At 41.8% G+C, this 15,942-nt stretch overlaps 1 protein-coding gene across 2 annotated transcripts in view; it reads right to left on the bottom strand.

Annotated features, from left to right (window-relative positions):
- plpp4 (phospholipid phosphatase 4) overlaps positions 1–15,577 on the bottom strand; it is a 220,873-nt gene extending 205,296 nt beyond the window's left edge. For both annotated transcript variants that reach the window (XM_065249199.1, XM_065249209.1), the window contains exon 1: positions 15,302–15,577. In XM_065249199.1, coding sequence (XP_065105271.1) covers positions 15,302–15,390 — 89 coding nt within the window. In that variant the 5' untranslated portion in view covers positions 15,391–15,577. The remainder of the gene's footprint in view (positions 1–15,301) is intronic.
- Between the last annotated feature and the right edge of the window lie 365 nt (positions 15,578–15,942).

The raw sequence follows: 15,942 nt of genomic DNA, 5'->3' as shown, positions 1-15,942 counted from the left end.
CGTGATTTGGGTGCCGAATGTGACTATGCCGCCTGACAGTCACCCAGTTAGTCAGCCGCCTTGACTCTGAAGTCGGAACCGAGCCATGTGTATTACGCTTAACACTAGGCGCACCCGAAACAGTGTTTGTAACATTAACATTAGCGGTCTTACTGTCCTCAACTAGCGTTCGGATGCGCGCTTCTAGTTCAGCAACCTTCTCCGTCAGCCTTACTACTTCAATACACTTAGCACATGTAAACCCCTCTATGCTGACGGAAGAAGCTAAACTGTACATGTGGCAAGTAGTGCAGGTTACAATGACAAGCGGAGTCTTACCGTTTTCATGCTGGGCGATGGCGTCTCCGTTCGCCTGAACGCGGTCCGTGAAGCTGCATCGAGACGGGTGCTGGCTCGCAGTACGCCTCGGCCGCCTACGAGCGTCTGAGGTCAGGGTGATGTGAGGCATGCTGACTCTGCGAAGGCCGGGCAGCACCTCCTTCACAGCTTCCCGATCTGGTGTGGACAGATCAGAAAAGCATACCTCGGATGAATCCGCCATTAGATCGCCAACGAAGGCAGGTTTAAGTAAACAGACGGTAAGAAATGCTAGCGGGCTATATGCTAACACTGGGTGTTACTAGTGATAAAATCGTTTCGCTTAGTAATACAATTCAGTAATCGTCAAGGTAAAGTATTCCTAAGATAAACTAATAAGTTATATTATATAGATAGGAATAAGATAGTGAAAAAATAGGATTTAGCTGATAAGCTCAACGGAGCTTCGGGCTTGCGACTCCTCTCTTCGTCTCTCTCTCAGCGTCTCTCTCTGATGACGTCAGCCTGCTTTCCTCCTTTAGAGGGCTCGGGGCTGTAACACAACTCACACTTCCTCCATTGACTGTGCTTTTCTTACTTGCAGGTGGCTGATAGCAGTGGATGCGGTAGGTACTTCTCAGGTAACTGTCTCGTCGTTCTCCTCCTTTAGAGGGCTCGGGGCTGGAACACAACTCACACTTCCTCCATTAACTGTGCTTTTCTTACTTGCAGGTGGCTGGTAGCAGTGGATACGGTAGGTACTTCTCAGGTAGCTGACTCGTCGTTTTCCTCCTTTAGAGGGCTCGGGGTTGCAGATGGCTGGTAGCAGTGGATACGGTAGGTACTTCTCAGGTAACTGATTCGTCGTTTTCCTCCTTTAGAGGGCTCGGGGCTGTAACACAAATCACACTTTCTCTGTTAGCTGTGCTTTTCTTACTTACAAGTGGTGAACGGGCGGATGGGCACGGTGAGTAGTAGGTCAGCAATCCTTCTTGCCCGGGCTTTAGTCAGAGAACATGAATGCCGTCACTGCCGAGCCGAACACTGCCCTCTCCTTCCCATACGTGGGATCTGCTGGACTCGGAACAGGGGCGCACCTTTGAAGAGACTCCATGACAGGCAGTGAATAGCAGACTAAGCTTCAGCAATGTAATAGCTTCACTCGCAGGCAGACCAACACTCTGAATTGTACTCACGTGCGAACTTTCCTTCCTGTACCCTTTTTCCACCGTAATACACGTTGCTCGGGCCAGAGACTTCGTAGTGTCTCACCAGCCTCCACACTCCGGGTTAATGGACAGCTTATGATAGGCTGACTCTTCGCTCGCCACACAGCGTCTTCTCCGTTCTAATATGGCCGGCTCCAAACAATGGTAGCTTCTGACAACAAGTACACAGCACTTCACTGCAATACAATCACGTGAACACACTCACTCTGTAAATCCAGACTCACCCACGACACACTTGGTGAATAAATAAGGTCAGGCCAATGGATCTTTCGTGGGGTCGGTTTGAAGAATCCGCGGGGCACTGCAACGAATAAGCCAGAGGTTGAAAGGGTTTGCTGATGCCAAAATCCCAATGGTGTTGCGTTCCCAGCTCTCCCACCGCTCCGTTCCGTGATGGGGCCGCTACGTCTGTTGCTAAAACTCACACATGAATCAGCTGGTATACTTCATATACAAGTAACCCTTTTACGCTTTTGGTACTCACAAGTGTTGAATAATACTTCCTCTCTGCGTCTTCTTAGCTCCCCCACAGTTCGATTTCTCCTTCGTGTATCATGTAGTTCGGTAACTGTAGTAAGAGAACTCCACATACACTTCTACATATCAAGCGAGTCAGACATCTTACATGCAACAGGGGTTTAAATCATACTCAGCCCAGCCAAAGATTAATCCGTCTTGATGTCCCAGACACTTGCTTGTTACTCCAATACAAATGTTACTAATGCACAGTCCACCAAACAGCCAAACTGCACCGCCACAATACACAGCCAAACCGTACCGTCACACTCCGCAACAACACTACAAACTGAACTTCTCTGTGGGACTCTTTAAATAAACGTCCTCCTCCTCCTTGTCGGCTCCTTCAGCCGTCTTCTTTCCGTTCGCGGAGCAATCCCCGGATCAACGGCGCCGTCTAAAGAGTGGACGTTTAATCCGCCCTTAGCAACGTCAACTGCTCCCAACGTCAACTGCTTTCCCCGAAAACCCACTGCCCCTAACCTCCGTTTTCAGGTCCTCTTTATCCTCCTTCTATCCGTCTCTTCCTCCAATCACCGATCGCTGCATTTATTTGTTACACCTGGGTCTCGTTTGCCTGATTTTCCTTCGCGGTGTTTACCCGGAAGTCCGGTGTTCCAGTTTTGACCTCCGGGTGGGAAACCTTCCGGTCGGAACCAATCTTCTGCGTTTTTTTTTTGTTCCGCCCCCGGGAATCGTCACCGTGTGACAAATACTCGTCACACAAACATAAAAGCCTGAAATGTCTACTTTTAAACAAACTAATTATCATCTAAAATAAATATTGCCTGTTTATATAATCTGTAGTGAAGTAAAGAGAGTACTGTTTTTTTCTGGCTGAGCTCATTATCTCTAATGCGGTCACGTCCACAGGTGGTACCCGCTGTTTACATGTTAATGAATGAATAGACGAACAGTTCAAACAGTGACAAAGCATAAAGTTTTATCAGATTTAAAGACTTTGTGTTTGGATGATAAACATTATACACACACATGAGGAAGATCTTCAGTTATGTCTGGACAATGAGGAAGAGCAAAGAATCGGTCATCTTTAAAGTTACCAGAAGAAAAATGGAAGACGCACTAGAGGAGGATAATATTCCTGAAGTAAGTCATTTATCCTCATTTATATTTGCTATCATGTTACATGCTTATGGCTTGTGCAGTTCAGCCTAAATAAGCAACCTCAGCAGACTGCACGCTTCGGATTGAGAAATTTTAACATTGTTTACAAACGAGGATGCGTGTACTCGCATACTGGCGAATAACTCTCTACAATCCGTGCAGTTAAGACACAGTAACTCACTGTCGAATGCTTCATGGCAACTTTCAGTAAGGTTGCACAGCACTGCAGGATCTTTAAAGTGTGTGATGTAATATGACTCCATATATTGTTTACATGCAAAGCAATTGTTTATGCGGGAGTAGACGCGAGTACTCGGGCACGTGCACGTGATCCCATATGTGCCGTGTTTTTAAACCATTTATACGCGCTTACAGAAACACATGCATTAAAACATTGTTAAAAACAGAATTTTTTAACAATCAGTGGATGGGCATCTGAAAAGAGTCATCTGAAAGCAGCTTTTTATAGACCATTTTGCAAGATGCAAACAACAGTGGTCTAGAAACACTTCCTGTTTTAGTTTGTAAGTTAACTGTTTTCCTTATCTCACATATTAACATCTTCAAGATGTTTGTTTAACTTTTTGATTCAGTTCTATGTTCTGTTGGTTGTATTTTATATCAACGTTTTGTTAAAGAGCCACACAGATCCAAAATCAAACATTTCCTGTATTGCAGTGTATCATGTAGCTGTCAATCAATGTAAACAATGTGCAAAGTTGTTAAAGCAGACATATCATGCTTTTAAATCTGTTCTTTTTACATATAAATCATCTATTTGTGGTCTTTATAAAGCGAAACTGCAATGCTTGGGTCTGAATTCCTCATTATTATAGCCCCACAGGCCCACTTTCTACCCCTTTTCTGATGTGCATCTGAGAGCAAGTCGTTTTGGTACTGTCTTTTTAAATGCACGTCATACCCTTCCCCCTCTCCAGGTTGCAGAGGTGACACTCAGTTAAATATTCTTCTCTCAAATCTTAAACATGCTCACACTACAGGATTTAAAAATCCTAGTGCATCACACACTACAGGATATTATTAAGATTATCTTGCCAGAGCAAGCACTTCACGTCACCTCAGGAGAAGAGTATATAAAGGAATGTGTCACGGTTTGCCAGGTCCTTCTACACACACCCCTGTGATTCCTGTGATCCTGAAGTGTGAGCCAGGCATTACAGATGAGACAACATGTCGCGCTGATTCTAAAATGACATTCTGAAAGAAAGACACACATAAGATGTACCTGTTTTATGATGACTTTTCTGTTGCTACTGCTGCTTCCTGAGTGGACATTTATAATCTATAGATATTTTATTTTGGTCCGCTGGCTAAACTGAACGCGGGCCTTCAAACCTATGCGGCCACGCACGTGCACAACTTAAAGGGGACATGTAATGTTTTGTACATATATTTTACGTTTTAAGCAAAAAATAGCTTGTTGTTAAACATCATTCGGCGGACCCCCGGAAGTTCCGTCACGGACCCCCTGGGTTCTTTGTTCTTCGTTGTAAAGTGCATGATCTCCGCCTCTCTGCTGCCCTCTTGTTACTCTTAACTAGGTTAAGAGACCTCACCAGCTCTCTTAAATAATTTAGGAGCTGAGACCTAAGCTGTGTCCCAATTCAAGGGCTGCAACCTTATGAGCATTCGACCTTAAAAGGTGAGCACTTGGTCTTTCAAGGTGGAAGCCTCAGAAGTTCGCGAAGAGAACTGAAATGAGACGGTCTAACCTTCGGAGGACCCATAATTGGCGTTACCTGCTGCACGCGCCCACCGCGCCTGTCAACAGGACACAGCGAGACGTTTCTGACTTATTAAAATAAATATGAAATCAGAAAAATATTAATTTATTTTAGAAATGATGACACGTTGATGTAGATTAAACTATCAAATTAATCAACCTTAGAAATATTTGCAACATAAAAAGAATAATATTAACACAAAACATAACTTATAATACTAAAACAGTGACAAGAAATTTTTTTTTCTGATAAATACACTTTTATTTAATAAAGGTTTTAATTGTTTATTTAAGATGATCAAGCCATTATATGCAGACGCGCAATGACTCTTGGGATATCCTCGGCTGTTAAGGGTCCATTTGTTATATCCTTAAAAGCGCGGAGAAATGAGGACGCATTTTGAGGCTTCATTCTAAGCATCCTTTGAATTGGGACGGCCTTTACCAGCCTCAAGTCGCGCTGCTGTGACGCAATCGGTCTTAAAATACGTCTGTTGAAAAGGCTCTGTAAGTTCATTCTTATTGGTGTGTTGTAATTGATTGACAGTCGTTACTTAGTCCCGCCCCAGAGTTGACGCAACTTGTTATGTTTCGCTTGAAAGCTGTAGAGGGCTCGCGTGTATTCAAGCCATAGGAAAGTGTGCGTACATTTAAAAGTAAGTTTCATTTCCACATATATGTTACCGTATTTACTCTCGATTATATTGATACTGTTGTATTATGTGTTGAAACGTTCTGATGTCAAGTGTATTTGGATTTCCGTGACGCTAATGCTAGCGGTATGACTGTGTGCATTATATATGCACGTGTGTTCCGATGCACGCTGCATAAGTGTAATAACGATCTATTTTCCATATGTTTACTTAAGTATTTACACTTTACAGATGTTATTGAGCTATACATTTATGTGGTTTGTGAGATTACACTCGATTGAGATATGGTTATAAGATGGTAATCACGTGTACATTGATAGTAAATTGTTTACATTTATAGCCATGTATCATCACGTGTTTATTCTTTGATTTAAACATTTATCATTATTGTTGTAAACTGATTATTTATATTTTTGTTTATTATAGAAACCACACTAACATTAAAATAGTGATTGGACCTTTGGACTTTGTGCATTCTTACCGATGCCCCGTGATGATCCCAATTTAGTCAGAACCAGTCAATACAGTCCTTAAACCTCTTTATCATTGGTCCTTCGAGCCGGAAATATGCAGCGTGATACACCAGTCAGTGTCTATGAGTGGCAGTTTTTGCCTTTTGGGACTACATGCAGCCCATGCTGCGCAACATTTGCTGTCCAAAATCATGTTCATGACAACACTGATCCAGAAGAAGATACACGTGTGGCTGTGGAGAAACACTTCTATGTGGACAATTTCCTGCAGAGTGTAACTTCTACTGACAAACCGACTGCACTGGTGAACAAGCTTTAAGCTCTCTTAGCATCTGGTGGGTTCGAGTTAAGACAATGGGCTAGCAACATTCCTTCTGTCATTGCACACCTACCTGTAGACGCCAGATCTGAGACAAATGAGCTTTGGCTTACTGAAAAGCAATGGAACGACGCCTCTGAATCCACCTTGGGTCTACATTGGCTTTGCCAGGCAGACACACTTGGTTACAAAGCTCGTCTGAAGGAACCACAAGTTCCTACGATGAGGTATATTTATCAGGTCTTAGCTAGTCAGTACGACCCACTAGGCTTTATCATCCCCTTCACAACTAGAGCCAAAGTACTGATACAACGACTCTGGGATAAGAAACGTGAGTGGGATGACCCATTGCTACCAAGTGATCTCCTACAAGCCTGGCGTGAATGGGAAGCAGAATTGCCGTACCTGAACAAGATCGCTATACCTCGATGCTACACTAGCATGGAACTGGATTCTAAAATGTGCAAAAGGGACATTCACATATTCTGTGATGCCTCAAATCATGCCTATGGGTCCGTGGCATACCTTAGAACAGAGAGTCCTCAAGGCCAAGTCGAGGTTGCATTTATCACAGCGAGATCAAGGGTGGCTCCAAAGCGGCAGTTATCTGTTCCAAGGCTAGAACTCTGTGCAGCATTAAGTGGAGCTCAATTGGCAAGACTTCTGGAAAAGGAACTCACCCTGGAAATTGGACAGGTGACATTGTGGAGTGACTCGAAGACAGTTTTAGCTTGGATCCAATCAGATTCTTGCAGATATAAAGTGTTTGTAGGCACAAGGATTGCAGAAATCCAGGAGTTGACAGCTGCTCAAGCATGGCATTATGTGAAGTCTGAAAACAACCCTGCAGATGATATTACTCATGGTAAGACACTTCATCAGCTATCAGTGTCGAGTCACTGGAAACAGGGACCACAATTTTTGTGGCAGGACCCAAGTACCTGGTCTAAGGACCCAGAGGAATTGGTCCCAGAGGAAACAGACGAAGAGAAGAAGGTAACCTTCTGCAGCCTGACCATAGTAGATTTCTCAGATGTAAGGAAAAAATTCTCATCATACTGCAGTTTTGATCAACTTGTGGAACATGAAGCACAGGAACAGTTAAAACAAGCCAATCAGATAAGGGATCTATCCGCCCAAGACTATGTAGATGCTGAGATCTCACTCTTGAAACAAGCCCAAGCTATGAGTTTTCCAGTTGAGCTCGATGCATTAATACGTGGCAAATCTTTGCCTTCCATCAGCAGATTAGTCTCAATCGCACCAGAGATTGATCAGTCTACTGGGCTCATAAGAGTTGGTGGCCGTTTGCGAAGAAGTGAGCTGCTTAGGCCAGATACTGCCCATCCAATCGTTCTTGATCCCAAACACCCGCTCAGTCAACTACTGATCCAACATTATGATGGGAAACTTCACCATCCTGGCTCAGAAAGAGTATTTGCTGAGTTACGCCGTAAATACTGGATCATTAGAGGGCGAGAAGCAGTACGGCTGCATCAGCACCAGTGTCATGAATGCAAAAAATGGCGTGGAAAGCCTGAAGTGCCAATAATGGCTGATCTACCACCAGCTCGACTCCGTCTTTACCGCCCAGCTTTTTATTCGACAGGTGTTGATTGTTTTGGGCCTTTCACAATCAAAAAAACAAAAGGTTGTTGAGGCGGGTAGTAACTCATGGATGCAAATTGGGTTGCGAAGGTGGTTCATCAATTGCAGTTAGATCGGCGGGTAACCTGTGTCAGACTGACCGGGAGAGAGCACTGGAACTGCCGCCAGGGAGCAAGCGGCAGCCGGCACCACCAGCGCCTGACTAGCCTTCTTGTGGGTTAATGAGTCTGAAGAACTGGGCTGGTAAGACTCGGTAGATGGAGGCAGTGGAGTATCTTCTTCATCAACTCTTGCTTTTTTTTAATAACACATTAAAGAAACTTTAGCCATAAATGTGGCAATGTTTATATTAGCTAAAAAAGCAGTTAGCAAAGTTAGCTGGCAAACTGCTAGAGCCCGCCAGCCGCCCCCCCACAGAGTCTATCTGTCAGAACTCCTAGCAACCAAGCAACCAATTACGTTTTGGAGGCTTCCTAACTTACTTCAACAATTCCATTTTATTTAGAAAGCAAATTAAACACACACCAGTCAACAATAAATCCGGTTTATATTAATATATTTTCTTAAATACATTTGAATAATAAAAATAAACTAAAAATGTATTTTGGTTAAACTTGCCTGGGCGGGCCAGGGAGTTATGTGGGCGGGCCAGTGCCGCCCTGGCCCATTACTGGCTACGCCCCTGCTTAGAAGGCTTTATAAATCAAACTTATTCTTAAGTCTAGGAATATGACGTCATTCTTAGAATTTTGACACACTTAAGACTAAAATTTTACTCTGAGCGGCTTTATACATACGGGCCCTGGTTTTTAATACATTTGGAAGTCGAATGTTTTTCTCAAACTGTCCTAATGGTACAACCTCAAACACTGCAATAATTAACCATTTTCCTTGACGACGTTCGGGATATACATCAGTGCCTGTGCTCTGTTGTGATGAGTGACTCCAATATGGCGACTGCCGCTCTGATGACGCGTCATTGAAAACGGCCGAGCAACAGCACGCGCAGGGTTAATGTACTTGTCACTGACTGCTCACAAATGCGCCGCATAGGCTATGTATGTGTACTTGTTGTCAATGAGATTACTTCTCACAAACACGCTTGGGATATGTGCTTGTCAATGACGGGCATTACATCCGCAGAATTCCGCGGAGTTTTCTGCCGAAATCTGCGGGCGCGAATTCCGTTTGGGCTCCTATACTCCTGCTGCTGTTGACACGTTATTGTTTGTAACTGTTCTGAATCGTTTTTTCATATACAAGTTTTTTTATTCATAAGTTGATAACCTGCTGTTTCAAACATTAAGTAAAAAGGTAATCCAGACAGCCCAGTTTATGACTGTCACTGTTAATAATTTTGTGATTGAGGGGCTGTCCACACGGAGACGCGAATCACTGTATACGCATAAATTTGTTATCGTATTGGCGTTTCATCCACACGGATCCGGCGATTTCAGAGAGTGAAACCGCTATTTTTTGAAACCTGGTCCTAAAGTGGATAAATCTGAAACCGACACCTTTGCGGTTTCGTCTGTACAGCCAATCCGTATATTTTGTGAAGCGAAAACGTCATCACATCACGTGTCGGAAGCGTCCCACGTAACAGCAACAACAATAACGGCGGATTACGTGATTGTGTTCGTGCTACAGAAGCTACTAAAGCCTACTAGCTTTATTACAGCAAAATCTATTGCGTCTATGCAATTGTGGTGACCAACAAGCGATAATGGACAACACCATACGTTGGCTATGCGCATGCTCAAAGTCTTCTTCTCCGTGTATAGTGTATATCTGTGGCAGAATTACAGCGCCCCATACTGGTCCGGCATATATACTACACCGCTTTCAGTCGGTTTCAGTGGTTTCGTGTTTACGGATTATTTTTTTAGAGCAAGGAAAAAAAATGATCGGATAGGGAATGCACCGGCTTCGTGTGGATATAGCCTGAATCTCCATTACGGTGGGTTTTTGATGCGCGGGGGGGGGGGGGGGGGGGGGGTTTGGTTGGTGCCTAGATATTTGAATATTTTCGGATACATTTCATGATATTCGAAATCCGTTCGAATTTGATTTTCTCAAAAGTGACAGCTAGGGCGCACAACACAAACACGCACGAATGCACGCACAAATCTTTCTCTCAAAATTGCTACAAATAGGTCTGTCAGACAAGCAGGCACTGCACATATATCTCTAAACATTTTAAAAGAAGAGCCCTTTTAAACAAACCAGAGCTGAGCTGAAAACCTTTCTGGGAGCAGTTTAGTTTTCCAGAGATTGAAAATACATCTGGGTGAAACGGAGCTGACACTCCCATCCAAAAAATAAGGGATTTCAGGTATCACTCTTTATATCTTAATGGAAGCCCCCACCCTTAGCCATCTCATTTCATTATTGCCTCCAAATCATCACAGTATGTGATCTCATTAAGACATCAGCTCTTGCTATATCACATTTAGTTTTACAATGAAACTGTAAGAATTTTGATTGATCCTGACCAAAAGGTCAGCCCTTCCTGGGAACACAGCATGGATGCCCGAGAGTGCAGTGTGTGTGCCCTGTAGGTGCCCGAGGCAGCAAGGACATCAAAAGAGAACTTTTGCAACACAACAACTTTCCTCCAGGACTCACGGCAGGGGACCAAGACCCCCAAAACACCCCTCTCGGGAACCAGAACTTTATCTCGATTACAGGAGACTCCCTGGAGAGTTACACTTGATTTTCAAACACCACATCTCCATACAAATGATGGACCTGCAGACAAATGTCTGACCCCTCTACCCCTCCTTTCCTTGTTACCTCCTCAACACAGGACAGTCTACAGCACACCAGATGATTATGTGTAAGAAAGGTCATATCAAATGTAAATAACAGTGGAAAATATTCATGTTTCATTTCATTACGAAGGTTTTATCGCGACTGGTACACAGGTCTCATTCTCACATCAATAAAACAAATAGTAAAAAGGTTTAATAGAGTTAAGAAAACTTAACTCTACCCAAGGGGCGTACACCCCACTACAAATGTATCCAGGACGAGGTGCCTCCCATAGGTCTGTAAGAACCAATCACTGCAAACTTCCATTGATAAATAATGTTTACATAATGTTTATTCTATCTGGGTATATAAGGAGAGCTGAAAAACATTTCTGGGAATCTGTAACCAGATATCCCGCACAATTTACTGTGTGTCGTCTTTACCAGGTATGAAAGGTTTTTATATTTCCTGTTTGATGTAAATACTATTGGTTTGTATTTGTGTTACATTTTATCTGCTTATGTTAATCACTGTGATAAAAATGACAAGACATATGCATGGCTACAGTCACGAATCGATGATTTAATTTCTGATTACAAAAACAGACTTGCCGTGCAAATCTCACCTGCACGCTCGAAACGAGACCTGCTCGGAAACATAGCGGGTCTCTTCGGCTCCATTAATTCCATTGCCAACAACTACAAAATAACCAAACAATCACAATACTCAACATGGTTGGCAAACCAGGTAGCCACTGGTTTTCAGCATATCACAAATAGCAATGAAAATATCATAAAAGCGGTTTGATCCGAAGCGCAGGCGCTTCTTGCGATCAGCCACACATTATTCAATCAGACCCGTACCATCGAACGTGACTTAGCTTGTAGGACATATGCACAAGATCTATTCACTGCTGCTAGACAAGAAATCCTAGATCTTCGTCTGTACAAGACACCTAGACATGTTTTAAATGACCTCATAGAGATCTTAGATCTACATAGGTGGTATGAATCAGAAAAAATGAAAAATGTAAGGTATTCTAAACTACTATCCACCATAATGATGTTTACAGGAAATGAATGTAATGGATGCATTGGGTTTTTCGTCAGTTTTCCTTTGATACACCCAGATCAGGTTTTTCCAAATTCCACTACCATACGCTCTATGGGCGTGGTAGTGAAGGATCAGGTAATTAAATGGGATCACCTCACTGGATACATGACACAAAAGGGTAATGAGACCTTGTTTACCAGTCGCACATGTTGCCATGAAACACACAATTATGTTATCTGTACATGTAACACCTTGCAACCTTTCTCCCCCAATGACACCAAACTTATAAATGTTCAGTCACTGCATGGTTACTATGATGTTATCCAGGTGTCACATTCACAGTGGTGCGTGGTCAGTGAGATGAACTCTTTTACCTACGGAGGACTGGCCTGCTCTGCTAATCACTCGTTTTGCTTGGAAGTGACAGAGGACTTTTCGATGGGTCAAGTCAACATTTTAGGAAGAGTGCCACTGGACACAGAGACCTCACCATGGTGGGATGACACTTTCTACGAACAAAGTACCCAAGCTGTGGTTGACACGATGGAGCTAACACAAAGACTGATCCTGCAAACTGAATACCACCTCAACCAAGCGCAGGTTGAGATTAACCTGGCACGAAAGACTGCACAACTGTTATCCAGTTCATCCACTCGGTCGGCACAGTACACATACACCTGGTGGGACTGGGTGTTCCGGGGGTGTGCCATTGGCAGTGCCCTGATCTTCACCTTCACCATTTTCCAGTGTTGTTACTTCAGGCATCTCATCCAATCTACACAGGAATCCACACACGCTGCCCTTGCCCTCAGCCCACTGCAGATACCTGTGTTCCAAAGACTCTAAAAAAAAAAAAAAAAAAAAAAAAAAAAAAAAAAAAAAAAAATACTTTGCTTTGTCTGACCCCGCAGGTACCCTATTACAATTTTCCCGCGGGGCCAAGCGGAGAAATACTGTAAGAATTTTGATTGATCCTGACCAAAAGGTCAGCCCTTCCTGGGAACACAGCATGGATGCCCGAGAGTGCAGTGTGTGTGCCCTGTAGGTGCCCGAGGCAGCAAGGACATCAAAAGAGAACTTTTGCAACACAACAACTTTCCTCCAGGACTCACGGCAGGGGACCAAGACCCCCAAAACACCCCTCTCGGGAACCAGAACTTTATCTCGATTACAGGAGACTCCCTGGAGAGTTACACTTGATTTTCAAACACCACATCTCCATACAAATGATGGACCTGCAGACAAATGTCTGACCCCTCTACCCCTCCTTTCCTTGTTACCTCCTCAACACAGGACAGTCTACAGCACACCAGATGATTATGTGTAAGAAAGGTCATATCAAATGTAAATAACAGTGGAAAATATTCATGTTTCATTTCATTACGAAGGTTTTATCGCGACTGGTACACAGGTCTCATTCTCACATCAATAAAACAAATAGTAAAAAGGTTTAATAGAGTTAAGAAAACTTAACTCTACCCAAGGGGCGTACACCCCACTACAAATGTATCCAGGACGAGGTGCCTCCCATAGGTCTGTAAGAACCAATCACTGCAAACTTCCATTGATAAATAATGTTTACATAATGTTTATTCTATCTGGGTATATAAGGAGAGCTGAAAAACATTTCTGGGAATCTGTAACCAGATATCCCGCACAATTTACTGTGTGTCGTCTTTACCAGGTATGAAAGGTTTTTATATTTCCTGTTTGATGTAAATACTATTGGTTTGTATTTGTGTTACATTTTATTTGAACTGTGAATTGGCTTTGAATTGTGATTTTCTTACCTGGTTAATAAATTGTTAAGTTTGATTTATTCTGTGTTGCTCGGTAAATGTTGACACTGCAAGTAATATCGTTGTATCCGTAGTTACCGTAAGGACTGAAATCAGGCTAGGATCGGCCCAAACCCAGTTAGATAGTGAATAATACATCAGCTGAGGATTTGTGAGATACGAATAGCAATTGGCGTTAGTTTAAGTGTACTTAGAAGCGTGGAGGCTGTGTTTCCGTTTAGAGTAACATTTCTGATTACTCTAAATAGGGTCAGCCTCAACCTCTGTTTATTTCAATGTTATTCTATTCATTAATCTTGATTAGAAATAATAATTGTAATAATTAAGTGTCACCTCTAAGGGGACTAAATAAAGTATGTTTAAAGTTGAGCACGCAGAAAGCGGCCGCTTAAGCGTATAGTCCAACCTCTGGCAGCGACCAACACTGATTCGCTTATGACCGTTGACCAGTATATTAATTATGAGGCCCATACTAGGATCATGTGCGACTGTGAGAACCGAATGAACGAGTGTAATACCAGAGCTTTATCAGAATAAATAAACAAACATCCATTCAAATTATACTATTAATAAATAACAATCCACATAAATATTAATTATGTCTTATTTAATTGGAGTCAGATAAGAGCTTAATAATCTAAATGAAGAATGTATAAATCCATATCTTATTATCCAATGTGAAAGGAAAGACTGAAACGCGCAAGAATCCTCCGCCACGCCTCTGGAGACCGCTATTGGACCAGTGGGTGGTGCCTACCTTACAAAACCTTTAACAAAATAAAAAAGAGTCAGTTATGAGAATTACAGGCTTGTCCTTTGTTGCATGTATGTCTGCCTTCAGTAATTTATGAATGAACTTATAGAACAATGGCAACTGTTTTCACCGTGATTGCAGGATTTCTACAGCTATACAAAATCAAATCTTATTCTGTTGCTCTTGCATCTCATCTTTTATCCTTGCTTATCCTTTTTCAACACCACACATTTCAGGAAGCTATGGTAACCCTATGGTTGAAGCTTGTATAATACATACAAAAGAATTACAAATCCTTTATAATGCATCATTCTAATATGCATCTACAATGAATGTATACAATGAGTACACAATGTAATGCATTCAATATTTTCCAGTCAAATATATTTGAACCCTAATCATGCTTATCCAATTATATTGTATATTAAAATTTGACATAAAAAATAGATTTTGTGTTAATCACGTCTTGTAAATACATTGTACTCATTGTAAAATATTATTATGTAATATAACTGTGCGTAGAATTATTGACAAGAAACAGTAACTAGTCTACAACTGATTATAATGAATAACAGAATACAAGAAAATAGAAATGCTCATACACATATGCCTATGTTATTTATATCAAATAAATATATTTTCATTAACACTTCCAACCAGGAGAAGTATGTTAAAATATGATCAATAGGCCTATCTGTATTACTGTTAGGAAAATATGTATCAGTATTTTGTTATTATTTGTCATAATTTAGCTTGTACACGATCATGTTCTTTGCATACTGTACAATAATGTATTGAAAATATTTGGCAAATACAAATCAGCCTACAGAAACGAAGAACAGCATTCTCTGGTTAAACAAACAAAAATGTTCTAGTTAAGTATATCACTATATAGGCAAATGTAGGTGCATATAATAAAGCATTATAATATGCAGGCATTTTGATGCATATCTTCCAAACACAAATAGCCTACTTACACAAAAACTCCGAAAAGAAGCACTCTAATGCCGACCTCCAGCCCCAGATCCAGCATATAGTTCCTTCTGTCTGGAGGAGACATCTTCATGTTTTCCAAACAATCCGATTTTTGCTGAAGAAACCGCGATCACAAACCAGAGAAGTCAGTGGTTGCCTAGTGCACAGCTGTCCTATAAACGCGAAACTGTAGCCTACTCAGCAACAGTCTGGCGTCTTGTGCACATTTGGATAAATACCAGGCACTGCTAAAATCCACCCTACAGCATGTATCGTACAATACACGTTTTGTTTCTTCCCTATGAGATCTACGTGCTTATCAGTGATTGGATTCCTCGCATATGATTTACTCCACTTAAACACCATTGTAATTTTTGTCATCTTTGTCACTGTCGCATTTGACTTGCTCACTTGTAACATTGCTACTGTAACATGTTTTGGGTCAGGGTTTACTTTTCATGTAATGGTGTGACTGCAATCTTAGATACTTCACAATTTTTTAGGTTAATAATGCTTTTGTACATTTTATGGTATTTTATTTAACTGTCATAAACTGTAAAACGTAAAAGCAGCTCTACTTAAAAAAAAAAAAAACATATTTCAATTGATAACACATAATATATTTTAATTAAACTGAGCAGCA

This window comes from Paramisgurnus dabryanus, chromosome 20, assembly GCF_030506205.2.
Source record: "Paramisgurnus dabryanus chromosome 20, PD_genome_1.1, whole genome shotgun sequence".
In the NCBI taxonomy this organism is placed as follows: Eukaryota; Metazoa; Chordata; class Actinopteri; order Cypriniformes; family Cobitidae; genus Paramisgurnus; species Paramisgurnus dabryanus.
This window is presented reverse-complemented; position numbering and strand designations above follow the sequence as displayed.